This window comes from Lepisosteus oculatus, chromosome 2 (assembly GCF_040954835.1).
Source record: "Lepisosteus oculatus isolate fLepOcu1 chromosome 2, fLepOcu1.hap2, whole genome shotgun sequence".
In the NCBI taxonomy this organism is placed as follows: Eukaryota; Metazoa; Chordata; class Actinopteri; order Semionotiformes; family Lepisosteidae; genus Lepisosteus; species Lepisosteus oculatus.
The window spans coordinates 69,489,597-69,516,643 of record NC_090697.1 but is presented as its reverse complement, the minus strand read 5'-3'; the positions used below and the strand labels follow the sequence as shown (position 1 = coordinate 69,516,643).

Genomic DNA, 27,047 nt, shown 5'->3' with positions numbered 1-27,047 from the left:
GCAACAGAGTAATCCCTGTGAAAATGATGTGATTGCGATGTCTTCGCAACCTCGGTTCTCTGAAAGGGAAAGGAGTCATCGGAGATGCAGACGTGATTTGTGACTGACGTTATACTGACACTTTACTGTCGCTTTTATTCCACCTAAGTCATGTCTTTGCGTATCTACGGAAGCCTATTAGCGCCACGGGGAAATAAATTCATTAGCGCGTTTAAATGAGATGTAATCACGACGAGATACTACTGCCAAGCCAACAGGACTCTCTTTATAAATCCATATTACTCTCATGTAGCCGCTTCTCTGGCGTCCTGGAATTGTTTGGGGATTTTGAGGCTGGCATTCCTGTATCTAGTTATATTCACGTCTCCGCAAACCTAGACAGAAATGCCTTTTCTTCTCCTTTCACATGACTCAAATGTATTCTTTACAAGCACAGGCGAAAAGCATGTTGTTTTTTTAATACTTAAATATACTGTAAATCCACAGTAGGTATAGGTCTGGTTAATTCATCATAAAAGTATTCTGATCAGTGTTTAAGGAATAGGCAACAACCTTATCGACATTTTTCTGCACTTCAGATCAAAAAGAAAATGTCTGTCATGCCACGCCTTTCCTGCTTTGCACATAAATGGTGAAAACAGTAAGAATTGAACCCAGGAATGCACCATGACGTTATTACCCTTCATGTATGAAAAGGACACTATACGTGCTCCGTCAGGCTAATAAATTTGCATAAAGAGGAGTGGGACGGTTTTTTTTCCTAATGAAAATAGTTTTGCATACGGCAATATTATTAAATATACCAGTATATTAATATACTAGTGTAATTATTTTACACAATAAATATTGCGTTTAAAAGCAATGATTTATTTTTCTTCGTGGCGCTGATCAACTTCCGTACTAGCTTGCCGTACTAGCCTACTAGTGTAACACGTTCAATATTTGTATTTTTTTCTTGCATTATGTAAGTTGTATAACTTTGTAACTTATCCCAGTTATGTGACGGTATTCATTTTTATCCTGGGTGTATTTTGTAACTGTAATGCTAAAACATTTACCACTTAATAAATGCAAGTAAATGTGAATGTGAAGAAACCCTTTTTTATTGTGAGTTTTATTCATGATGTACGTACTGCAGTTCTACAGAATTTAGGCATGATTATATTTTGAGCAGCAGTTCTGTTAAGCTTCCACTGTCGCATGAACAACAGCTTTTCACCTTCGTGTTAAACTGTGAGGAGTCGTTCAATCACTTCTCTCCGTGGTGGATGCGACTAGGTATGGTCTGGTCACTAAGAGTCTTTGGTCTTTCACCTTGTCTGTTGTCAATCACTTATATGATAAGAGATAAAATCACTTTATTGCCCCTATACAATTTCTTGTATTAGGATTTTGTCTTTTCGCATACCCCTACTTGCTCTCCATGAGACACATAGACAGAGAGAGAAGCTTAGGGTCAGAGGTCAGCCATCAATACGGCGCCCCTGGGGCAGTTGGGGTTAAGGACCTTGCTGAGGGGCCCAACGGAGTAGGATTCCTCTGCCAGGCGGGAACTGGCAACCTTCCAGCCATAGGCGCAGATCCTTAGTCACAGAGCCACCAAGAAGGTGGCCATCTGTAGTGATATCCGAGAAGAAACACAGAGCTCGGAGAAAATGGGGACTAGACTTGGTCACAGATGCTGCGATTCTGCGGCAGTTTCATTCCCTCGTAACCGCTGAAGACTGAGAGGGCTACACCTGTCTGTCCGAACTCTGAAGGGTCTGCCTGTGACTGGAACGAGAAAATGTTTCAGTCGGGTAATGTTTTTTTTTTCTCCTGTTGAAGACGACGGGATTGTTTCTTAATTCCAGAAGCTGTCGGCGTCTTCTTGGTTGCCGATTCCGAGCAAAACCGTTCACTCACTGTTGGCGAGTGCTGGCGATTCAATATCATCATTTTCAACCTTAAGGCATCGAAGAACAGCGCAGTCCGTTCACTGAAGCCGATTTCTCGTTCTCGCCGCTCAATTGCAAATATGGTAGAGGCCCTTCACAAGTAAGAAAGTTCTTTTTGGCGTCGGTGGTTGCTCATTTAAACAAGCCTCGCATGTATATCCCCGCTTTACTGCGCCTTCTCGTCGAGATGACTGACTCACAGCACCTGTAGGACGAGCAGAGCAGTTGAGATCCATGCGGTCCACTACGCGCCCCGCTTGCTGCCTATACCTGCGGTTTGAGACCCCTGTTTGACACTGGATGTGAGTAAAACTAATTAAACCTCACTCCTGAAGAAGGCTCCACCGCCGAAACGTTGTGTTTTCTTTCTACTCTTTTCAGCATGGAATAAATGTTCCCAGTGAAAAGTTTGTTTACCAGCGATTATGCAAGCAGCGCACGTATTCCAAAACTGACTGACAGGCAGGTATACGATATATTGCAGCGACCCCCTCTTAGTTTCCCTTGCAGAGTGGGCAGCGCACGAAGAGGGGCAGGAGACGGTGACTGCCGCTAACAGACTTTATGACCTTTGTCGCTTACAACAGTTGTGGCAGTCACGTGGAGAGCAGACACGGCTCCTGTTGAGGTTGAGGTGAGGTTAGACCAGGGAAAGAGGAGCGAGCGTGCACAGAAACAGACGCGGCAGCACGCTACCATGTGTATGAGGCTATCGTCTCTACTGTTCTCAACGTTTTATATGAAGTTCACGGGAGAGCCCACGTAGGTTGCAACTTAATAATACAAATTTCTTAATCTTATATAGCGCTTTTCTGGAAACTCCACTCAAAGCACTTTACAGGTAATGGGTACTCCGCTCCACCACCACCAGTGTGCAGCCCCACCTGGATGATGCGACGGCAGCCATAGTGCACCAGTACTCTCACCACACACCAGCTATCAGTGGGGAGGAGAGCAGAGTGATGAAGCCAGTTCAGAGATGGGGATTATTAGGAGACCATGATTGGTAAAGACCAGAGGGGAATCTGGCCAGGACACAGGGTTAATACCTCTGCTCATTCCGAGAAGTGCCCTCGAGAAAAGGTTGCTTTCACATAACCAAAAGCTTTTGACAAACGTTCAGAATGTGATCAAACGTTTTGTAAATGGCGTTATACACGTACCCAGAATTACGGAGTATCTGCGTAATAGGTGAGCGGTCGAAATTCTACAACCACTTCGCCCAAATGTCTCTAACCAATTAGGCCTGTGTAACCTGTCGTCGTTTGTTCGTTGGGCTGCAGCGACCTCGTGTGGTACACTGCAGTAGTACAGCACTGAGAACAATAATAAACCAGCATTTTTTAAAAAACGGCTAAAAAACATTGGTTACATCATTACCCAGACATCTGTTCTTAAATATTATTCAGCAGAAATGCCACATAGCCCCTGACATTAAATTAACCCATTCTTTACATATCTGTGTATGTTGATGTACAGCTAGGAGAGAGAATAATATCATTATTTCCTCTAAACTGTAATTTCTAGACACACAGATATAGTAGATTTGCATACCCGAACAGCTTTGTTCATCAGAATGATGATGAGGGTGGAGGTGGAGAAATCAGATAAGATAGATTGCACCTCAAAATCATTGGGGGAAAATAGACTAAAATGTTATTCATGATTTTGATTTATTGTTGAACACCTACAGTACACACATCCTCCCTTCCACCTTATGTAATGAAAGAAAGGTGTGCTGGACTGTGAGCAGACTTACATCTCTGTGTATTTAACACAGTAACAAAAGCCAAACCTGATCCTTCCCTGAGTTCCCCTGGGTGTTCCTTGAGCTACATTTGCATGTGGTTCACCTTCTTAATCATCCAGTGCTAGAAAGAAACTTAAAGCATGTGACAAGGCATGCATCATAAGGAGATCTGTATTCCAGTTGTTCTGTGGAAGCACTAAAAAGGCCATCAGAATGTTAACATTTAACTAAAAGTAAAGACATTTAAATCAAGGGAGGTTATGATAAAATTGTTCATTTTATTAGCCATATACAATTTCTTGCAACAGGAATTAATATTTTCACATACCCCAGCTTACTCTCCATGGACACACAGACAGGGAGAGAAGTTGGGGTCAGAGCACAGGGTCAGCCATTGTACAGTGCCCCTGGAGCAGTTGGGGTTAAGGGCCTTGCTCAGGGGCCCAACAGAGTAGGATTCCTCTGCCAGCCACAGGCACAGATCCTTAGCCACAGTGCCATAATGCTCTAGTAAGACTTTGTTTAGAATACAGTGTGCACTTTTGTACACCATGTTATAAAAAACAGATTTTGCAGCTCCAGAATAAGGCCAGAGATTGCAACCAGATACATTCTTAGGCTCATATTAAGGTCTGCTCTGACAGGCTAAAATAATTAAACTATTTTTAGGCTTGAACGGTTAAAGGGACCTGATTCCAGTCTTCAGAATTAAAAGCGAAACACAATCCACATAATGCAAGTGAAAACAAAGGGTAAGTATCTTAACAACTGAGAACCAGAGGCATTTCTTTACACTAAGGGGTGTGGGTGCCTGGAACAAGCTACCCAGCGTTGGCGTTGAAGGTAAGACTCTGGAGCTTTACAAGAAGCGGCAGGGGCAGAGAGCCTTGGATCAATTAGCTATGAGCACACAATCAAGCCGGACATGCTGAAGTGCCTCCTCTCGTTGGTAACGCGTCGTACGTTCACACATCCTCAGAGGACGAGAGCTCAGATGTGGATCCCCTGACCCGCCTCTGCAGCGGATGCCTCTGAAGGGGGTTGGGGAGGCATCATGCGCGCGGCATTTCAGCAAGTGCGTGTGAGCAGAGCCAGGGCAGCACATTCCCGGCACATGGCAACACGGGCTAAATATAGCTCACCGTCAGGAGCAGGGCTTCTCCACAGAGCCTGGGTTCCCTCATTCATGCCTCTCCCCTCACCCTCTTGTCTGTGTCCTTCCTCTCTGCTCCTGCTAGCTAACGTGTCTAAGGCAGCCCTGCCATCTTCCCCAAACCTCGGAGGATCTCCCGTGCCTCGTGGCTCGCCAGGCCTTTCACGTCGCTAAGGGAGGTCGTGGATGTCTGAAGTCTGCATCAGCCGAGCTCAAGAGCAGCCGAGCGCAGATTGAGACACGGTGAAAATGTGCCTCCCCCAGCGAAATCATGTTCAGCCGCTCCGCGTGCCCGTTCTGCCTGCGCGCGGGGCTGGGGGACTCCCCCAGAAAGGGGTGCGGACGAGCCGTCGCTGTCCGGCGCAGGCACGAACCCAGATGCGTGCCCGCAAACCCCTCCATCACAGGCACTCCGTCACACAGCCCCTCATGCATGTGCAGACAGTGACGGGGACCCGTGAACACCCGCACGAAAATAAACTAAAACACAGGGATGCATGCATGCGATCGGTGTGACAGAGGATTCTGCAGGTTGTGCAGGGTGTGCGGGTAAAGGGCCCGCGCTGCCTGTGAGTACACAGGCTACTCCTGTGCTGTGCGGTTTTCAATCCGGCTGGCCACTTTCCGCCTGATTAATGAGGTAGTGTTTAAGAGCTCCAGTTCTTAAACGAGGCTTGCAATCAGTAGGGATCCTGTGCCACTTGCTGGCTTTCAGAATTCCTCTCGTGGAGGTGGAATTGAGCCCATGAAACAGTCATTCCCATCCTTTTCTGTACAGAACTGATAGATCGTTGATAGAGCACTGATTAATTTAGTCTACAGGCAACTATTTTAAATCAGGGTGAAATATCTGTTAGCTACATTTATTAGAATTATGACACACTCAAATATTATTTCTAAAGTGGAGACACCAGCCTTGATATTGGCAAAGGTAACAGCTTGGCAATTAGAGAGTTAAAAATCTGATTGACTTGATTAAAACACCAAACTGTACTATCATACACACCTGAAGGAGGCTCCAAAGCCGAAACTTTGTTTTTTCTTCTCTTTTCAGCAGGGACTAAACCTTTACTTTTTGCTTTGCATACTGTGCTGATGTATGTCATATTCTCTTTCATTGGTTTTGCTTTTCCAAAGAACTCTAGTTAAGAAGATAAGTTCACTAAACAGGAATAGCCCTTCCTAAATCTATACTGCCTACTTCCTGTAATACTACGTGTGATACTCTAAAAGTAAATTCATTGTAAGGATGAATTCCAATTCTTCCTTAACCTTCTATGTAACTGAAGTAAGACATCTTCGTCTACAATTACAGGGTTCGGTTTTGTCACTGTGCTAAATTGGCAGTGTTCTAGCCAGTAGGTAACACCTCTGTCTTGTGACTGTTGGAAGAGTGTTAATTGCCAATGAATAAAATCTTGTTGACTTCAATAAAATTAGTATCAGGTCCTGCTGGTGTGCTTGAGTGCTTTTAATTCCTGCAACACTTCTATTAATACTCTTTAACACGGTACTTTGTCTGCAGTATGAGCCTTTTCTCTGTCTATATTTCCTCATCTGTCTTTACCCCTTTCCTCATGTCATGAAAACAGAGCTATTTGTCAAACGGCGCTTCCAATGGTTTTAACGAATGAAGAGCTCAGTTCGGAAGGAAAAGCAGAAAAGACGGGACTCCTCCAGGACCTGGTGCTGGTGACCTCAGCCCTGCAGCGTGGTGACCGATAGAGGCACCGCAGAGACGTCGGGGCCGAGCGGTCTGAACCCCTGGGGTAACAGTTCAGATTCTCTGGGAGCTTGAGTCCCACCAAAGCAACCACTCTGCTGCTCTGTTTGGGCGCAGCAAACATGTGGAAAAGCACTTCGGAGAAGTGAACTTCCCTCAGGCCACGCAAGCTGGCCGGAAGAGAGAGACGGGGAGAAAAATGTGAATTTTGTCTTCGCTACGGAGATTCGAAGACCAGCCAATGAGCTGCTCAGCAACAACAGGCTATGAAAGGGAAGGCTCTCCACAAGGCCCTATCCCCAAGAGACGTGTGTGAAGACCCCCTGTGGCACTCTGAGGGTCCTATGGGCTTTGTCATGCTGGGCAGGAGGTGAAGCTCCAGGCTAATGCTTGTGTACAAGGTTAAGGGTCAGGACGTGTAACCAGAGGGCCGAGGGTCCAAATCCTAGGCAAGAGACTGATATTGTCCCCTTGAGTGAGGTCCTTCACCCAAATTGCCCTATTCAGCTGTATAAAGGGGTGCAATGATGAGTCACTTTGGAAAAAAGGACCAGCCAAACAAATGAATAATTCATTAAGGCGAACAGGGATGAGCACGGGACTCCAGTTTCAGCTCACCTCCGAGAGTTAGGGAGGAAGTGAACTGACTCGGAGAGAGTGCTGGTTGTATGACAGACCAGGCACGGCTGGGTTCTGCAATGGCGTTTCGGCACCACTGGTGCTTGATCAGAAAACGTAATTTAAACCATTAACATGGGTGACGAACGCGAGACGTCCACACCCTTCTTCCTTTTCACACACGCATCTGAGCACAGAAAATTAGAAACGGGGGGGGAAGTTTAGAGATAATCGCTTTAACTTCCTTCCCCACTTTTGAGCTCTAAGGGAGCAGCACGCTCTAGAGTCTCCACTGAAGGTTCCTCATTTTCCATCGATCATCTAGAAAAGCACTGCAGCGACATCTGTTGGAGTGCAGACATGTGACCCTCATGCTTCATGACCAAACTGCAGGATCCTCGTCACAGGGGCCCTGGACTCTATGTACGATAACTTCCACAGCAGGATGGCCAAAGCGGATAAAATAATCCCAGATTTATCTGGATGGTGGCCCAGAGTGGTATTAAGTGCCCTTGAGCTGTCACCTTTCCAGTTCACTGTAGTATTGCCAACTGGGCAAGTGGGAGGCTCACTCTCCGACGACGAAGCTCCAGTGGGGGAGGGGGAGCAGTGAATCACTGTTCAGCAGCACAGCGACACTGGGGCCAGAGAAACATGGGGGGTGCATCCCTACAACTCTCTCAGCTTAACCCCTTTATCCAAGACAAACACCAAGAACAGAAAGAGGGCCTTTATTTAAAACCAGATTGGTTCTAGAAGGACAGTGTGCCACAGTTTAAGACTCCAAATTGCAAAAGATCACCCTGGAATAGAAGTATCCCCGGAAGAAGAAACTGCTTCTTCCTGCAGCCATGCAAAATTAAAACGTTTGTATATCAGGATGCCACTTACAATACCTGCTCTTGTTGGTACTAGTGCACATGGCAAAGCATTTAAAATTGCTTTGAGGGAATGAAGAAGCAACTTTAAAAATAAAATCAGATTGGGTAGCAGCCTCAGGAGATCTAGGTGCTACTGCAGATATTTATCAGCTTCATGCTGAAGCCTCGCCCTTCCCCTCCAGTACTGCCCATTTCAAACTGTCTGTTCTAGAACGTATTTGTATTCAAACACACATCTGCCTCAAGTGTTCACATGCATCTGTTTGAAGTGCAGCAGATTAAAAAACTGTTCATCTGTCTTCAGTGACACTTTTTTAACACCAAGTAAAGAAAGAGGACATAGCCAGTGTGAATAGTATTATGCTTTCATTAATTATAGGTTTCTTTATTTGATAAAAACATACATTACATTTCTAAATATAGACTGTAAAACTCCATTTGCAAAAATGTTGCTAGTAAAAGGATCGCCAACTAGCAGGGCTTGTGGTCTGCTCCAGGGGGCTAGCTGGCTAGTGGTAAGTCTGAGGCCCGTGCCCAGCGCCCTCCTCGCTGTCCTGCCAACCACGGTGTTGTGCCCGCAGTCCTGTGAGCTGGGGAGACTGGGATTGGCCTGGAAGGACCATAAGAACTCAACCTCTCATGTACTTCACTGGGACCGAGCTCTTCCAAGTTAACCTCAGTACTTTTAATGTGCTTTTTTTCCCCAAAATGTACTTCTTTGAAATAACACTAAAACACTGCCCTCCAGGTTGTGCAGTTTACAAAGTGCCACCATAACCATCAGCATTTTTTGCAAATATTTTGATACCGTTTAGATTTGCCTTTTATGCCATTCAAGATCGGCTTTCAGGGCACACAGCTCTCATTGGGAACTTCCCAGCTGGAAGGAAAACAGGAGGAATTTCATTGGGATTTTAACAAAAGCTTTTTCCACCACTTTATCTGGGAGGATGTTCTTTTCCGAGCAGGGGAGACACTGACAGATTGAGTGCACCTTCAGCAGGCTGCCAGGATGAAAGGGCAACTGGTCGAGATCCAGCCCAGTGCAGCTCCTTCTTTATAAACTTTAATTAAGTTAAAAAGCCAGCTGTAACAAAGCCGTGCAGAAGCACAGGACTGGCAGGTATGGTATTTCTGCAACAGGGGCCTATCCCTATGACCAAGCATCACTCAAGTGCTTTTGGGTGCTGGCATTTTTCTTTGTACAGTTGTTCGTTCCTCCCAACACCCCAGATTTTGTCCTCCTGGGAAGAGGCAATAACCTAGGCGTTCCAAGCCTGGAACGACACAAGAGGCAGCACAGAACTAAAAAAAAAAACAGGATGCTTTTGGGCCCCAATGATTATCCTCTTGCATTCATTCCAGAAACAGCACCCACCCCAGCCCTCCAGGCTGCCCCCTCTCCGAATCTCCTGATGGGAGAACCTTGCACAATGCAGACAGTCCGCCACGGAAAGGGCTTTAAATAACTCAAGATTTCGGCGTAACCACACTCCACCCTCTAACACACTCGGCACTCTTTGAGAGCTAGCTTGGAAACTGCTCAGCCACCTCCACTCCATCGGCGAACTCAAGCTCCGGTGCTCTTCCACTCAGGTGGCCACTGAGATGCAGCGTCCAGCCAAGGCATGGACACCATGCCCACATGACGCGCAGCATTGAGATGCAGTTACTGTATAGCTTGGGCAGTAGGCTCATTTTAAGACACGAGGTGACAATGTTCGACCCTGATGAAACTCTGCCTCTGAGACAGCTGCGTTGAGGTAGCGCACGGAAACCTCCAGATCCTCAGCTCTCGTTCCCACTGCTGGACAGGCACCGGTCTGCTTGCGATCGAGATGGGGCCAAGCTCACAATTGCTCTTTTAAGAAGATATGCATTCACAGAAATTATGTTTTTTTGAAGTGAAAGGGTGTTTTTATTCTGTCGATCGCTTCAACACTGTGCAAGACCAAAGGGCAAGTACCTGTCGTAACTTTCACTTTTAAGAAAAACAGCAGCTTTGAATGCGACAATGTAACAAGCCTACTGGAATGGCTGTAGCTCCACTGCATAGCTGTGCCACCCTACCCCTGGGCAACCACGGGAGATTACAGACAGCTTGGGCACGGATGGAAAACAGCAAGTTCCCAAAGCCAGGGTTCCTCTTAAGATCCAATGCTACTCCTAACAAAAGAAAAGCAGCAATTAATCCTGTTTCTTTTACAGCTATTTCCAACCCAATTACCCACTGGCTAACATTTCAAGCTGCCTGACTGTGATTAACCTTCCTTTTCACTCTGCAAAAGAATCCACCACTATTATTGCTATAAAATCATAATATTCAAATTCTCTACTCACAAACTGCAAACAGCACAACTGAACGTGCTGCTCAACACATTCCCTGCTAACGGCCCATGGAGAGACCAGCAGATCCTCTGATCCCAGACTTACAGCAGGAGCCCTAGTGTAACACAAAGCACCCCCCCCCCCGCCTGCTGCCCCCCTTGTGACCGGCACTGACAGAACGGCAACAGCCGTGCAGGAGGTCACTGTCACAGCTGTCAACCCAGGCACACAGCAGCTGCCTCCGGATTCCAGCACCAAAGCACGCCGACACACACCCTCTCAGACACAGCAGCGGCACGGAATGAGAAAGAGCCCTCAAGACACCCGTCTCTCCCCCACCCTATGAAACATCCCATTTCAGCCACAAAGGCAGGGGAAGAGCCCCCCCCAATCCATCAGAGAGTGACGCACACGACTGGGGAGACCCAGCTGCCAATGCAAAGCACATGTCTCCAGCTCTCAGCAAGCAGTGCTGATCAATTCAAGAAAAAGCAGCCTAGATGTGCGGACTTTCTTGCTCACTTGCGCATACATATCCCACCTTATCTGCAGGTAATCCATGGCCCTCTCCTTTGCACGCACAAATAGTGCATCACAAAGCATGCGGACTATTACAACTTTTGCCAGCGCGCTGAAGCAAAAAAGCACAATTCTAAATCTTTCGGTTCATTTTCAACAAACTTAAACTTAAATTCAATTGAGTTAAACAGAAAGCTGGCATGGATTCGTCTTAGGTGCTTAACGAAACTTTAGGGTGAACCGGTTCCAATGCTTCAGCCACATACACCAGCCTATATGATAGCCTCCCCAAAGGGTTCTACCTTGTCATCTGCCGATTTCATGAGGCGAGAGGACAGAACGTTGGCCAGACACAGTGAAAGGAAAGTTTCATTCCTTCAAATTCAGCATGATCATTTCCAGATTCTGTCCACTGGCTTTCCCACCACTGTTTGTTCACCGCAGCCCTCGAATGAACCATAAAGCCTTTTTGCATAACATTCGCTACAACCTCACCTCCTAAAAGATCAACTGTTTCTGGCAGGTTTTGTCTTCTTTGCGATACCCCACACACTCAAAAGCAAAGCTATCGCAGACGCTTGCACTCACACTTACGTAGCTCACATCCCGCCCTCTAACTAGTCCCTGCACATATTCCAGAGGCAGCACGGACGAGCCTTCCTCACGAATACGAGTTAACAAATACAGGAGATACAGAAATTCCCTCTCCGCTTTAGTGGCACCATCAGAATGGCCTATCGCTTCCAAGAAAGTGTTAATCACAATCCCAAGACTGCTTTCTTTTATTAAATAAAAATATCAGAAATGGTCTGCCTGTAATCGCAGCGAATCTGCGGAATGAGTCACATCCTAGAAGGCCTTAAAGCATCAAGACATAAGCAAACAGGAACCTACCGCCCTCTCCCCACACCTCACTTGCCTTGCTCTGGTTGGCATGAAAACACACTCCTACAGTCATAACACAGCATATTGGGTGGACAGAAAAAACAGCTCCTTATAAAAAAAAAAAGTGTAAAATAATTTTGCCAAAAGAAATGTTTCATGTGGTTTCAAACCGGCTCCTATGCTTGTTCCAGAGCTTATAATGCAGGACAGCTGCTAAAACTCAGATTCCCTTGGGTGAACTGGTAGCGCAAAGCTCATCACCACTTATACCGGCAGAGCATTTTCCTTGCTATTCGAAGGACTGATGGGCAAACCTACTGGTGTTCCCCGCCGGGTGGGTGAGGCACAATGAGCAGTGGGGGGGGGGGGGGTAGTGTGGAGATGGGAATGCTTCGGCTACCTGTCCAGTCACAGCTCTGCAGAAAACCTCAGCAGCAACACAAAAATAAGAAAGAAACCACTTTAATATGCTTTCCAGACACCCCACACATCATGCACTAAGATACAATGCTTTGAGCAGAATAGGTCTTGGAAGGGAGTGGCAGCCATGCTGTGCAGGCGCAAAGGAGAGCGCTTTTGCCTTTCGTGACACCGGCAAGACCTGAATATCAAATCGAGCATCATGTGACGCTCCTGAAACAGTGTCACTGATGTGCTGTGAAACACATGATCACCATTCGCCTAAAACCTGTAGCAAGCACAGGAACAGCCAACTGGAATGGCATGGCTTCCGAAGCCCCTTGACGCCCCACGCTCCAATTCCGAAGAGCCCTAAAGCGTTCGATAGCCTCCCCTAGTTCAAACTGCACAGGAGAGAAAAAGCTCCTTAAACGTTAAAACAATTCTAGACTAGCGACCACTTAACACTGAGTTAGGGCTGCTCGGTGCTAGGCCTCCACTCTGTCTCGTCAATTGTCAGGAGGGTATCGGTTTACTAGTCAGCTCCCAGACGTGTCCCACAGCTCACAGGAGTGATGAGCACAGCTGAATCCTCAAACACTGTAACACGAGGAATAACTGCCTCTCTATACTTGAACTGGTTGCACATTAAAACCTACAGCAATATACAGCAAAGTCAGCTCGCAGCATCATTGCCACAGCTGCCTCGTTCGCAGATTCTTAAAAAACGGAGGGTTTGCTGGTTGTACATTACAGTTTATTCACCGAGCGGCAAGGAAAAGGCGTGAAACTGCAGTCTCCGCTGTCAGCCATGTTGGCTCCAACGTGCTCCTGTGCTTACTGTAAAGCAGCACCTAACCCCTGGAGCCAACATGGGACCAGTTTCATACCCTTTCTTACTCTCACAAACCCTTTGCCATTTCTCCCGTGTCCAAAGTTTGTTGAAAACCTTTACGCTCATTTTCCTCAGCAAAGAATTTTTATTCATTTATTATTAAAAGGAACTAGATAGAATATTACAGCAGAACACACATGACTGGAAACAGCTGCCATATCACATAACACAGTACAGGAATAAGGATGTAGTTAACTCATATATATAATTAAAAAAGGACACTATTGCTCCCATACGGTTTTAGGACAAATTCTTTGCTGTGGAGAAGAGTAAAATTAAAATTAAAAACAAAGTTCACATCAAGCTAAAAATGTACTGTTTACAGTGAGCTAAAGAAGGTTGTTCTTTTTTTTTTAAAGTGCAACAGATGACACGTGGCAAACAAATTAACACTAAACACTCTAATCTAGGGGTTCCCTGTCCCGGTACTGGGGACCCACACACCTGCAGGCTTTGGTTCCACCTGGGTGCGGATGGAAATTATCGAACCCTTGACAGACATGCACTTAATCCAAATTCATGCTGTCAGTTCCTGAAGAGCCAGAGGCAGCCTTTTACACCTGCTGTACTGGAGCCGCTTCAAAATCGCTGACCTTTTCGGGCGGGAAACGCCCCCGGCGAAGGTTTTAATCAAGCACGTGGTCCGTGGGGTTCTGGATTCGGGCATGGTGGAAACTGGCAGGTGTGCACCTGGTGCCAGGACAGGGACCCCTGTGCTAATCTGTGTCAGAAATCCATTCGTTAACTGATTCACCTTAACGCAGTCTACCAAAGCAGATTCTGGAAGGGCTATCTCCACTGAAACTGGGAAACAAAACTAAGGACATCACAACTGCTGGATGTTGCGTGGTAAACTTTCTTAGCTCTTATTGTTGTCATGTTATTTTTTTTTTTACAAAATAAAACTAAAAAAAGGTCTAGAACTGATTAATACCAACATACAGTAATTATAATATGCAATAAATTAACACAAGGCAGCTCCAAACTGGAACAGGCATGCACAATTTAAAATACTTAAGGACCACTGGAGACATGTATATATGCCCTCCTGTTAAAGCTTGTGCTAACTTAATACAGAAAACTTTGGAATGAATAGTGAACTACTCACTTCCAAGCCAGGGAGTAATATTGACAATCACATAAAAAGAACAGGTTTGTATTCATAGGGAAAGGGAGGGCAGGGACAAGTGATCTGATCTCTGAAGTACACAGTCAGTACTTCTCTAATAAGGTTAAACTCTTCCATTCTTTCTTGGAAACAACAACAAAAAAAAAACTAAAATAAAACTTAAATACTCCTGGACGAATCTTCAGCATCCCAGCGTGAAATAAACCTGTTTTGCAAGCCTTATAATTCTGTAATTCATATAATTTTTCCCCCCCCATTTAGTTAAAAAATATTTTCTTCTCTGCTGGTTTGTTCAAAGATTTTTTTAAGCATAACCTTCTTTCCATATAGTTTTTTTTTTTTTAAAACCATCCAGCCATGCATTGCTGCCCCCAAAACACAAAAACACTCCGTGGTGTTCAGACGTGGAAACGTTTTTTTTCCTCTCCTCCTCCTATTCCAAATGGTCTCCTCCTCACACTTCTTGAAGTAAAAGAACGACTGATCGTGGCCCCGCGATTTCAGCTCCAAAGCCGGTTGTCGATGTCAGATCGCCGTGTTGACAGGTGCATCCCTTCAGAACAAAAACTAGCGCGGCATCCCCAACCCCCACACCCACCCCGATAAGACGCCGCTGTCCTGAACTCCAGGAATAAAACAGTAAGCCGCTCTCCGTGTGTCAGCAACTCGAGGAGATATCTTGGACTGCAGGGCCAGGCGACTCCGCGCTCTCTCGCCTCGGCAATTCTTTCACAACTGCAGCCTAAGACGACTCGCCACAAGCCCCCCTCCTCCCTCACACGCACCAGTAAACACGCCGCGCAGCGCGCCGCTCTCTGCTGCTCGATCTGCGCACGCCTCGACCGGGCGACTCCTGCATTTCTACAGCGCTTTGCATCCCTGAAGGACGCATAGCCCCCACCTGGGTGACACGCAGCAGGCCGTCCCATTAGGATCGCGTTAGATTTTCCCGCAGGGACTGTCTCCCCGTTCACGACAACATCCTGGGAGAAACCAAACGGGAAACGTATAGCTATATATATACACACACACACCTTTCCTAAAAAAGAAAGCTGTTACATGTTTAGCGCCCTCTCGTGAACTGGATACCTGATGTGGACGGTCAAAGCTGGAAAACTAAGTTTTAATGGAATTGTACAAAAGAAACGCCTTATCTCCCCACCCCCATAGCCGCAGCCTGGCGTCTTATTCCAGTTTGATCAAGGCGCTGTATCTTTACAGGTGCACCGTCGACAGAGAATGATTGATTCACAGTAACAGGTTCCTAAAACTTCGCCTCATCTCCCGTCGTGTTTAAAAGCCCGTTTCCCCCAAATTTGACGCTTCATTTTAAAGTCCACAAACTGTCACTGATTCTGGCGGACTGCGAAGTCCCTACGGACTCCTCATATCTGGATTTTATAAAAATATTAAAAACCCTGCCTACAACCAGACAAGACCGTGTAAAAACAGTAATACGATGGATGCTGGTCTGTTTGTTGTTGTTTTGAGTTAAATAACATGTATGGCTACATATTTAAAAACATTATAGCGTTGACGTGTGCGGGTCCAGGTGAATTCCGTTAATTATTTTATCTTTTTTTAAAAGATTTCCAAAGAAAAAATAAAGGTTTCATAAACCCGCTGTCTCGCAAGCGGGCTGTGAAAACCGAGTTGCTGGTTTACAAGAGAGAAAGGGCGTTTTTCTTTGCGCTTGTGACAAAAAAAAAAGAGATACCCCAATACTACCCCCAAAACGAGAACGTCTCATTTTACTCTCGAAAACTTTTTTCCCCCCTCCTGCGAATCCCAATAAAACTTTTGAGTAAGCTTTTTTTTTTCTTTTACACGACAATATTTCTCAGTCAAATGTACTCAACTCCACGATATTTGTTTTTAGTATTAATGTTCGATTCGTCATGCACGTAATATTCTTTCTTATGTATTATTTCTGCGTTTTGCGTCATGGTACTATGCTTCTCGCTGCCTTTTTAAATCATCTACATCAGTCGTCATCTACGTCCTCGCCTTCCGACTCGTCTCCCCTTCTCTCGTACATCTTATCCCGCTGCTTCTCCTGGATTTCTTTCATCTCCTCGGCGTAGCGGCAAAAGGCGCCCCCGAACTTACTCCACGCTTTGTAGGGCACAGTAATGGAGTTCCTGTAGCTGGGCTTCACCTCGCTGACCCGCAGGAACACCCCGTATTTGTTGGACCCGACGTCGAAAAAAAACCTCTTGGAGTCCACCATGATGGACGTCCCCTCGGGCAGCTCGCCGTAGCCCCCGGCCCCTCCGCCGCCGGCCAGCTCTTCATCGTCCCCGCCGTAGTCATCGATCAGCTTGGCCAGGGCGTCTCGGAACTCGATCAAGCCCTGAGCCGGGAGGGCGATGGTCTGCCCGGCCTGCATGCTGCCCCCCGGGCCGCCTCCCCCGCCTACCCCGAACCCAGGGCCGCGGTTGACGGTCTGCCGGATCCGTAGGAACCTCCCCCGCTGGTTCTCCTTGAGGTCGAGGTAGTATTTGCGGTTCTCCCGCACCAGGAACTCGCTCTTCAAGGCGCGGCGGGGCCCGCCGTCCTCGCCGCCCGAGGACTGCGCGATCTGCTCCGGGCTGCTGGGCCCCAGCTGGGCGTAGTGCTCAATGAAATCCCCCAGGTAGTCGCGGAACTCCGCGGCCACTGACATGGAAAGGGTCAGGCGGCTCTTGGAGCCCCCGGCTCCGACCTCGGCGATCTTGATGAATCTGCCCTTCGCGTTTTGCTTCACGTCCAGGTAGAAGCGCTTGTTCTGGATGTCCAGGCGCTTGGAGGCCAGCTCTTGGGTCTCCTGCTCCCGCTGGAAGTGCTGGAACCCGCTGCCGGCTCCCCCTCCGCCACCACTACTGCCACCGCGCTCGCTCCCACTGTCTCCATCCGCCATCTTCACCACCAGCAGCCAGCTTCTCCCTCCTGCGTTTCTTCCCCCCTCCCTTCGCCACCGTACACACCTCCGTCATGGACGCTACCGACTCCCGCCCCTCAGACGAGCTCTTCCCGCCTTCGATTGGTCGCCATCCTGCCAATCATTCGAGGTCGCCCTACAATTGGTCGCTTCCTGCCGTCGTACACTTCTATTTCTCCCGCCTTCATCGTCGTCATTGGTCAATTCTATCAATCCACCATTAGCACTTCACCTTTGTCTCGGTTTCGATTGGTCCCGGTCACTGGCTCCTACGTTACCCCCTTTATCGTCATTTCTTTTTTTTTTTCGATTGGCTGCCGCCTGGTTTTCCTGTCGGAAATTCTGCCCTACGACTGTCCTTGTATAGAACAGGGGCTGCGTCAGTTAGTCTTAAGCAGGACACCTTATAGCCTCACTGGCTTTTCAATCAATATCTGATCATGAATTTGATGACATTCCTTCCAGTTCACAAAGTTCGGCCCAGGAAAAGATGGAATGAAAAAGGCGCCATTTTGGCTCATATTCGGAACGCATATTGTTGCGTGATAGATCCTACTCTCTGAGCCAACATGGAGTTGTCTTGAGCTGTAGTTTCTTACCAGTGTATGTACCAATTATCACTGCCAGTGTGTATCTGTCTTCCAAGTTAACACGTAATACGTGCACAAGAAAGAAAAAACAAGCTTTCTGTAAACTTTCAATGTTTTTTTTCTCCTTCTCATTTAGGTGGCTTGATTTGATAGGGCGATTAATCTGTCACTCTTTTTAATACCGATGTGGGATTGGATTGTTTTTAACGCTCGTCACACCCGCCCACTTTGAAGGTCCGTGCGCAAAAAGGGGGAAAAAGGCCGTTGATGCTGGTATTGAGGTGGGGGAAGGGCAGACCGTTTACAATATGCCTTGCAATTGGCTGGACAAATATTTCAAACTAACATCGAGTGCGGCGATTGGCTCACTGCTTTGCTCGCGAGGGCCCTCGCGCACTAGCTCGCGGAGGGGTTTATTGTTTCTCTCTGTCTCGAGCGGAAAATCGTCTCCGACCTCTTCGATTCCTGTCAGGAATTTCAATAAAAATAATAAATAAACAGCGAAAATGGTAATTAGACGAATTAACTACTCACTTCTTATTAATGCCGACGTGGTTAGGTTATCCGGATAGTGTTGGGAGAGCTGGGTTGTTGTTTTTTTGGTTTGATTTTATTATAGAGGCTTAGGATATTTATTTTACGGGGCTCATAATGTTGATACTGTAACCAATTAGTGTACATTATGTGGTTATGTGAATTTCGGATATCTGAGTTTTGGGGGGGCAATAAGACTTTTTTCGTTGGACTTGTTACATGTGCATTTCCTTTAATTTCTTAATTATAAATGATTATGGTTTCGCTGAAAAAGTATCAATTTTCCTTAGTGTTTAATGTGCCGCGAAAAATGTTTTAATTTGTATTATGTTTTGTATTGATACTTTCCATCTAAGGAGATGGGGTGAGGTCCCTTTGCGTCGTGATTCGAAAATATTATTTCATTTAGGGTTTTTTTTTCCCCCAAATGTTAGTAGTATGTGTTGGCGGGAAAAGTCCTGATTGGAGTGTATGCGAGTGCAAGAGTATGGAAATGGCTTGAAGAGATGAAGCAAAAAAAAAAATAAGTTGATAAAAGGAGATCTTATAATGGAACAGAACTGGTCAATAAAGAATCAAAGTCGAATAATACAGCCGTTTTTTGGAGACGCAGTCTGGCTACGCTACCGCCGATCGAACTTTCTTCATCCATTGTAAATGTAAACTGAAATCAAAAGTGTAAGTTACTGAATCAAAACACCGCAGATACGAGATGTCTCACCTCGGGATTACCTCTCTATTTTTGGCAAATGCCGCACTGCACATCATTTTCTGAGATGGATGCATTTAGGATAATTCGGCATTATTCGGCGTGTGTGCTCTCTTTAATCGAATCTGTTTGTCAGAGTATAGTTTTTTTTTTTCTCCCCGGAGAGTGGTAAACTAAATATCAACGTTGAAGTCCTCGAGCAGGGCAGCGAGCTGTTAGTGTGCACTATGACGGGTTCGTTTTAGGCATCGTTTTCGTCAGACCTCCGTTTTCGAGTGGGTGAAGTTGCGCTGTGAAATGACTGAATTCCAAACAATGAATGGCGCGGTATTCAAATGCAGTTTAGTAAGTAAACCAGAAGCCTTTGCACACGTGTTCGGTAAACACAGTGCCTGGTGGTCTGTTGTTCTCTGGGTACGTTTTAAAAGGTAAAAGCACGTTTAGCCTGTAATCTTGTCCAGAGTGTCTGGGGTGCCTACTTGTAACGAGGACTCGAGCTAGGGGGCTCCAGTACAAACAGCGTCTACTTAGACGGTCTACAGCGCTGTACAGTATATACAACTGTACAGTGAGAGTTTTGTAGGAAGTGCGCGCTTGCTGCAGGATTTGGAAGGGAATCAAATTACATATTTACGAACATATTCAGAAAGACTTTCTCATAGGTCAGACGGTCCTGATTGTAAAGTATATATTTACAATGGGCGGTGCATCTGTGCATCCATTCATAACGGAGACGTTATCTATGATAAACCCAAGGAGTAGGCGCCCTGCTTTATTCAAGAAGAGAGAAGGGCTTTTGAACTTGGCCTCCGTTCCTTGAAGACTGGCGTTCTTTAATGAAAGCTACTTCGCTTCAGTTTTTGTTTTTGACGCTGCGGATTTAAATAATTGTAGTGTATGTGATTTGAAATTGGTCATTTTGTTAGCGATGGTGTAAACATCATGCATTTTAAGCTGTTCAATGTGTCTGATCTATAGATTGGTGCATTTAATGAGTTTAGTCATACAGTCTGCATAGGAGAGTCAGATATGGCCTGGACTGAACTTTCCACGGGCTTGTAAGTAGTGTGAGAAAATAATCTTTTAAATCCCCGTGTTTAAGTACGTTGTGCATCCTGAGGTAAACACAAAAAAGTAATATTTTAATGCAGAATATTTAGCGTTGCTGTCTTCTGTGTACTTTCATCAGTTGAACTAAATTATACATAGGATATTTGTTCAGATTAGTTGCAACCCTTAAAAATGTCCTGCTGCCACTCAGTATTGATTGTCTAGTTTCCGAGTTTGTGTGTGTTTTTGAAATTGACAATGTAGTGTTGATACAGCTTAAGGTTTTAGAAAAGTCCTTTCATATAAGAATAATTGCAATACTAAAACGAGGTGTAAATTTTAAGGATTCTGTTTTTATGGATTTAGATGTTTTAAGTGGTGAAAGTAACACTATTTACACAACTGTTGATCAATATAGTTCAGTTAATGCATAAAGGACTCTGATGTAAAGTTGAAGAATGGTTTAAAGTTTAATTGTGTTAAATCTAGTACTCCTAAATTATAGAGGTGCCATTTTCTGTATTTTGTTAAAAAATGCTAAATTAGATCTAGATTTTAAATGCTCTTTTTTTAATTCAGATCTTCTGGTTTAATTAGATTTGGTGATTTTTAGATATGACATTTGTGACCTGGACTGACTTTCAGTTAGAGTTTCAGTTAAATTGTAACTGAATTGCAAACTAAATGTGACTTTCTTTTAGTGCTTTTCCCTCTAGCATTTTATCAGCTATATCTAAGAAAACTCGTGATGACATTTAAGGAGCTTTGTAGATGTACTTAGTTTTTTTTTTGTTCCTTCCCCTTAATAAGGCCCCTTCTGATTTGATTTGAAGATCCTTGAGCTGGTTTCTGGTGGCAAGTTGCTTCAAGAGCACACTATGGCTGGACAGGAAACCTGCTCATGATTGTGTGCCAACAATAATGTTTAGACCTAATTTAAAGCTGATATGCGTTATAGAAATACAACATAATCAATGGAAGTAATGCACTGTTTATCTAATTAGGTTTTCACCATGTTCTGTCTTTCAGATCAGATAAGGAGTAGTGTACTTGCTTTTTTTAAATGTCATTTTTTTTTTCTACAGCATAACTTTTTGATTGGCCCAGCTCAGCATGTTCAGCTGTTATTTTGTTCTGTTGCAAGAATCTGTCACAGCCAGATTTGTAATGGATGACAATGATTAAATTAGTTACACGAATCATAATTTATACAGATCAGATGGGTTGCTTACATGAGTGTTTTGTGTTCTGTTTAAATTGTTTTGAATTGTTTGCACATGTTTGAGCTATGTTTCTGGTTCTTGTGTTAACTCGTGACTCTCCTCTCCCAGGCAGGAGGTAAAGCTGGCAAGGACAGTGGCAAAGCCAAGGCTAAAGCAGTGTCTCGCTCACAGAGGGCTGGTCTGCAGGTAACCCCATCCAGCTGTTATCCATCGCTCATCCTGTTTCGCAAGGAAGGAATAAAGTTGTTGCTAGTGTAAAACAAGGTCCTTTTTGGTTTATACAGCTGGAAAATTGTTTGGCTGGGGATAAATGTATTTCAGTATCTTTTTTTTCCCCCTTTGCTTGCTGTATTCACCGGAACTCACTGCACCTCTGCACTATGCAATTTTGACTTGGGACTACCACACATTTATTGTTACTGTTCTGGTTATTTCTTGACTGTATGTACTACCACTATTACGTACGGCTTTTTAATGTACTGTCTACGTTGTGTGGTGTTCCTTCAGTACTATGCATGTCCTGAGAGAACGATGCATAAGGATTCCAATGTACATGTACATATGCCAATAAACTGCTCTACTCTCTACTCACCTGAACACACCACAACCAGAAATTGACTGTGGAATTTGGAAACAGAACTTTACAAATCATAAGTTATCTTTCTGAATTGAAGTGGAAATTAAGTGAGGGACCAAATACAAGTTATACAGTATACAGAAATTGGGGGAAGGGGCTCGGGAAACAAGGCGTCTTTGCAGAGATGAGATTAAAGCTAACCCAAATGCAATCTCCAAAACAATAATGATAAAACCCATTCCTCCTTGTGAAACACATTGTTCAGGCATGGGACACTTTGACTTATGGAATTGGAATGTTTAGCTGTAAAGCTGCCTTGAGAGCTTTAAACTTTTATCATGAATCCACTCTACACTGCCTTTCAGCCCTATGGTTCCCATGTTGTTTAGTTTTTTTCCACTCTGTAACAACAACAGACTGGAACCATTACAGTACGCACAGACAGTTAAATCCTGTTCAGTACTCTTCTGGTAAAAATGTCAACAACCAGATCAACTTCTGAATTTGTTTTTACTTGTATTCTAATATATGCTCCACCCTGAAATGTGGGGGGAATGTGCCTTATGTTATGTAGAATAACTGTTATGCAGGAAAAAATGGTCTGCAGATCACATTTGGAGTTAAAACCTAAATTTCCTGCCTTGAGAGTCAATTTAGCTTTATTCTCTGTATCTCCTCTCAGTTCCCAGTGGGCCGTATCCACAGACACTTGAAGACTCGCACTACAAGCCACGGGCGTGTTGGGGCTACGGCAGCTGTGTACAGCGCTGCCATCCTCGAATACCTCACTGCTGAGGTGAGACTCCTGTTCACTCACCCATACTTGCAAGACATTTTCCTTTCCGTGCCACAACACTGGGGTTGTCTGTTGCGCTGAATCTGGGACAAGCTTTGATGTTTGATTTTCAGTAATAGATTGATATCAAGAGAGGCTTGGTAAGACTTCTTGATCAGGTATTTCTTTACTAATATAACAGTTACTGTTATACTCCACATTGTGTGGAATTCTATAGGCTTTTCTGTCCTGCTGCTTTTGTATTTCAACGATATGGGCAATGGCATTGTATGCATTTTGTGTATATAAATAACTTCCCATGAGCGTTTCCTTTTACTGGACTGACATAGAACAAAGGCAGTTCTGCTTCTGATCTTTCCCCGAGCCTGTTTTTAATTTGTTTTTCTTATTTTAGTTGAAACAAACTCCACAGTCCTGGGCCTTTCTTTCTATACCTATCGCAGCTTTATAAACTCATTTTGCTCCTGCTCTTGTCCCCACTGTCTGCACGGAGCTAGGAAATCTGGATAAGGGATTTAGCTGCAGCATTATAACATCTTTAGCATAAATCAGCTTGTTTTAAAAATATTTGCAATGTTATGTAAAAGAGTTATGTAATTAACTAGAATTCATTTCTCGTTCATTTTCCAAAATGCATCTAAAAGAGACATACTAAGGAAAGGATAGACTGCATCATTTTTCTTGTAAAATCTAATGTGCTGTCTGTAATTCTGAAACTACTTCTTGTGCTTCACAATTTAGCAGTATCTATACAAAAATTGTATCTGCATGTAAACTGAATGCAGTGTTTACCTTAATTGGTTATTAAACCTGAACCTGATTACATCTGATGTATTTCAGCAGGTATCTGACATTTAAAGTAACTCAATGTTACTTTAAATATATTTTCTGCAAGTGCATACTTAAGGAGTTGCAGCTATGGAAGTTTCTTGGCTACGAAGACTTGTAAAGCTGGTCTGTTCAGTTTGTGTTTATTGGCAAAGACTCTAACTTGATGTCAGCTTTGTGAATTTAATGTTTATAGCCTTTCCAGGCATTGTGGTGTTTAGTTGTAAGACAATAGCTAGTAGCTTTGTCTTGTATTTTCTTCAATTAAAAAAAGACCACTGTCTGTTAGTTAATGCATTTATTATGAGTAATAAAGTGAATTCATGTTTCTGAATATGTGGACCTTATTTTCCGCCCTTTGCAATCTTAACGCTAAAGCATGCTTTTAACAACATGGGGAGATTTCTTTGGACATTTTGTTCTGGGATGCTTAGGAGACCGACTTTGATGTTCAGTTGATCTCGGAGGTTTTAAAGTTAGTTGCAAATCATACGATGGCACTGGAGACGGCAATAAATGTGCTGCTTTGAATGTACAGCACACTGTAGTAGAAAGGGGCTTTAAAAAAGTGCGTCTGTTACAGGTTTTGGAGTTGGCAGGGAACGCCTCCAAAGACTTGAAGGTGAAGCGTATCACTCCCCGTCACTTGCAGCTTGCCATCCGTGGGGACGAGGAGCTGGACTCGCTTATCAAAGCCACCATTGCTGGAGGAGGTGAGTCAGAGTGCTTAGCCATAGCAGCACCTGTGTGTCAGGTAGTCCCAGGCCACGGTCCTGCAAAGCCACAGTTCTTTAGGTTCAGGTCCAGAACCGGTGTAGATCGTAGCAAAGCCTGTCATTGGTAGAGTTAACCAAGGGCGATTTCGGTTGCACTATAACACTTCAGAACTCCCCAGTACCAGGGTCAGGGACACCTCTTCACTTACTTGTAGACTTGACCTGTCCCGGTGCTTACTTAACAATCTTTTTCTCTCTTCAGGTGTCATTCCCCACATCCACAAGTCCCTCATTGGGAAGAAGGGCCAGCAGAAGACCGCATAAAGAGCAGAGCAGAGTGGAGTCAATGTGTCCCTCCTGCTGTTCTGTATCAGGGACAGATGCAGCTGAAGGACAGACTGGGAGTTTGTTTTCGTTTTTTTTGTTGGTGTTTTTTTTTAACGTAGTTAAACTTGGAAAGAAACAAATTGTTAGATTTTTGCGTTGTAATAATACAAAACAAAGAAAACTGCAAAAAAATATATAAAACGTTTGTACCTTTCTTTTAGATTTTTGTTTGACGGACAGAAGAAACAAAATGTACCTTGTCATGTTGTGGCATAAAATTTGATGATTGGCTAAGGGTCAACAGTGTTTTATACAAAAAAATGGAATTGTTAAACCATTTTTTACAAAAGAAAAATGTGTTGTGTGTTTATTTATTTGATACAGAAGGGTGACCTTTTAACTAACCTTTTAAATTGTTAGTTTGTATAATTCTCTAATTTTTAAATTGTTAGCAGGGTGCCATCAGAGTCGTCCTGCTTAATTAGTGCTCTTCCCTTTTATGTTAAATCAAGAACAAGAATGGTCACGCGTGGAACTTTCTCAGTGACTCATATTCTTTAGGTAGGGTTCTGGGTTGTAAGGGTTGTATTAAATGTGGTTCTAGCTTACCAGAATAATGCCTATCAATGTACAGTGGATCATTTTCTAAACATTAAAGACAATTGCTGAATATTAACTGTTAATAAGCTCATTTTGGCATGTAATGTAAAGTATATATGTTGGGTTTTGTGCTTGAAGAAAAAGTTAGATTTTGTTACAAAAGGTAGTACCTTTGCATTGAAAATGTTTAACAGTTAAACAACACGCAAGTGTTTTTTATTTGAAGTTCTCCCATTCAATTTGGGAATAACTGAGCTCATAACATACTAGGCATGAAAAATAAGTGTCTGACATTATAATGGACTTGCCATGAGCTATGAGTTGATACAGCTCTCACGATTTCTGATAACGGAGAGCGGGAAATGGTTCTCTGGTTACATTAAGGAGCAGCAGAGTCTCATCTGGTAATGCATTCTTTATCTTAAACCTCAACAGACACACTCTGCTAAGAGAGAGCTGGCTTGTATGATCAGTAAAAAACATTGAATGACTGAACAGAGACTTGTGCGGGTGACCTGAACAGTATTGAACATCCTAAACGCTGTGTTTTTTCTAATGGTTTCACACATCCAGTTATTGTTTGTTTTGAAGATTCAGTTTATCGCTGTATAGTTTTAATAAGGTTTAACTTCGTATATTGATATCTCACCTTGAAGCAAACCTGATTTTGTAAACACCTCTTGGGTGTCCTGTCTTGCTGAGAAGCAAATGTTATCCCATCTGTGCCTCACTTCAGAAGGAGCGAGAATGAAATGTGTTGCATTAACAAGTTAAAGCTGGGAATGTGGCTGTAAATGCTAAGCCTTAGGGTGTACCAGCATAATTGCGTTTTAAAAAATTAGCTTTAGCTCAGAGATAAGCAGCTTGTAACCTGTTCTGTCCACTTAGGTTCATAGATATGCTACACTAAAATCCTTTATTGATCTTTATTAATAATTTGCTGCATCAGAATAACACTTGCAATGCTTTTTACAAAGTACTAGAGTGGATTGGAAGGTCCACGTGTTGATAGTCCTGTATTCACCCATCATCTGTTTTCTACGTGCTTCAGCCAATTCATTGTTGCAGAGGAGCTGCAGCCTATAAGCAAATAACAGGTACAAGGCAGGATACACCCTGGACGGGTTGCCACTCCATCACAAGGCAGACAGACACTAGAAGCCAATTAATCTACGAGTATGTCTGGACTGTGGTAGGAAACCTATGCAAACATGGGGAGGACATCCAAATTCTCACACAGATTGAACCCCAGGTCTCCAATACTGTGAGTACTGTGAATACCAACTACTGCAATGCCCTAGTCCTTTGTTCAATCATAAATATTTTCTCTTACAATCAGCACCACATTGTATGCATCTGTCTATGATGGTATAATATTCTGTGGAAGTTGACATAGGTTTTAACTGTTCACACAGAGCTGCTGTGTGTAATTCCGTTTTGCCATTTCAATACTCCACTATATTTATCTGGTTTTGAGTGGCTTTCCCTGTTTTGATGTGAACCCCATTTTATAGCACCCTTGTCTCAGCATATTAGGGTGTTCTTAGAAAGTTTTAAAGTGACAAAGTACCATTCAAAGATATGCAGTTTTTACAGGAAAAAAAATACCAGTTCATTGATTTTTTTAAAGTTTTTTTTATATCGGTATGTCACAACTGTAACTGGAAACATTTCAGGTCAGTTGTGTTTTGCAGAAGTTTGAATTAATAGTCTCATTTATGTGAAGAAAATTTGCAGTCCACACTGCATGTAGTATATAAATGTGCTGCAGTAATTCTGCTAGCCCACTACCAATGACTTCAAACTTCTGCTAGCCCCCCCAAATTACCTCAAACTCACCCCAGTTTCACTTTATCCAAAATAAGCATCTCTGAACTTGTTACAGACCAAAGATTAGACCATTTTCTAGATGGTTGTTAATTGATCCAAGCCTCTTATCCAGCTGTTTCTTGAAGAAGAA

The 27,047-nt window shown here is 44.0% G+C and overlaps 2 protein-coding genes across 2 annotated transcripts; one reads left to right on the top strand and one right to left on the bottom strand.

Annotated features, from left to right (window-relative positions):
* Positions 1-8,415: 8,415 nt before the first annotated feature.
* On the bottom strand, positions 8,416-17,171 carry purbb (purine-rich element binding protein Bb). The gene has a single exon (XM_015362064.2). It carries the CDS (start codon positions 17,114-17,116, stop codon positions 16,202-16,204), a length of 915 nt encoding a protein of 304 aa, XP_015217550.1. The 5' UTR covers positions 17,117-17,171; the 3' UTR covers positions 8,416-16,201.
* Positions 17,172-18,122: 951 nt separating this feature from the next.
* Positions 18,123-25,163, top strand: h2az2b (H2A.Z variant histone 2b). The gene is made up of 5 exons (XM_015340344.2): positions 18,123-18,236; positions 21,352-21,429; positions 22,503-22,616; positions 24,028-24,157; positions 24,423-25,163. Exons 1-5 carry the CDS (start codon positions 18,234-18,236, stop codon positions 24,482-24,484), a joined length of 387 nt encoding a protein of 128 aa, XP_015195830.1. The 5' UTR covers positions 18,123-18,233; the 3' UTR covers positions 24,485-25,163.
* The last annotated feature ends 1,884 nt before the right edge of the window (positions 25,164-27,047 follow it).

Excerpts from the sequence above, each read along its gene's own strand:
- purbb (XM_015362064.2), bottom strand. The coding sequence starts at position 17,116 with ATGGCGGATGGAGACAGTGGGAGCGAGCGCGGTGGCAGTAGTGGTGGC.
- h2az2b (XM_015340344.2), top strand. Across the intron at positions 21,430-22,502 it reads CACAGAGGGCTGGTCTGCAG|TTCCCAGTGGGCCGTATCCA; the intron begins GTAACCCCATCC and ends ATCTCCTCTCAG. Across the intron at positions 22,617-24,027 it reads TCGAATACCTCACTGCTGAG|GTTTTGGAGTTGGCAGGGAA; the intron begins GTGAGACTCCTG and ends CGTCTGTTACAG.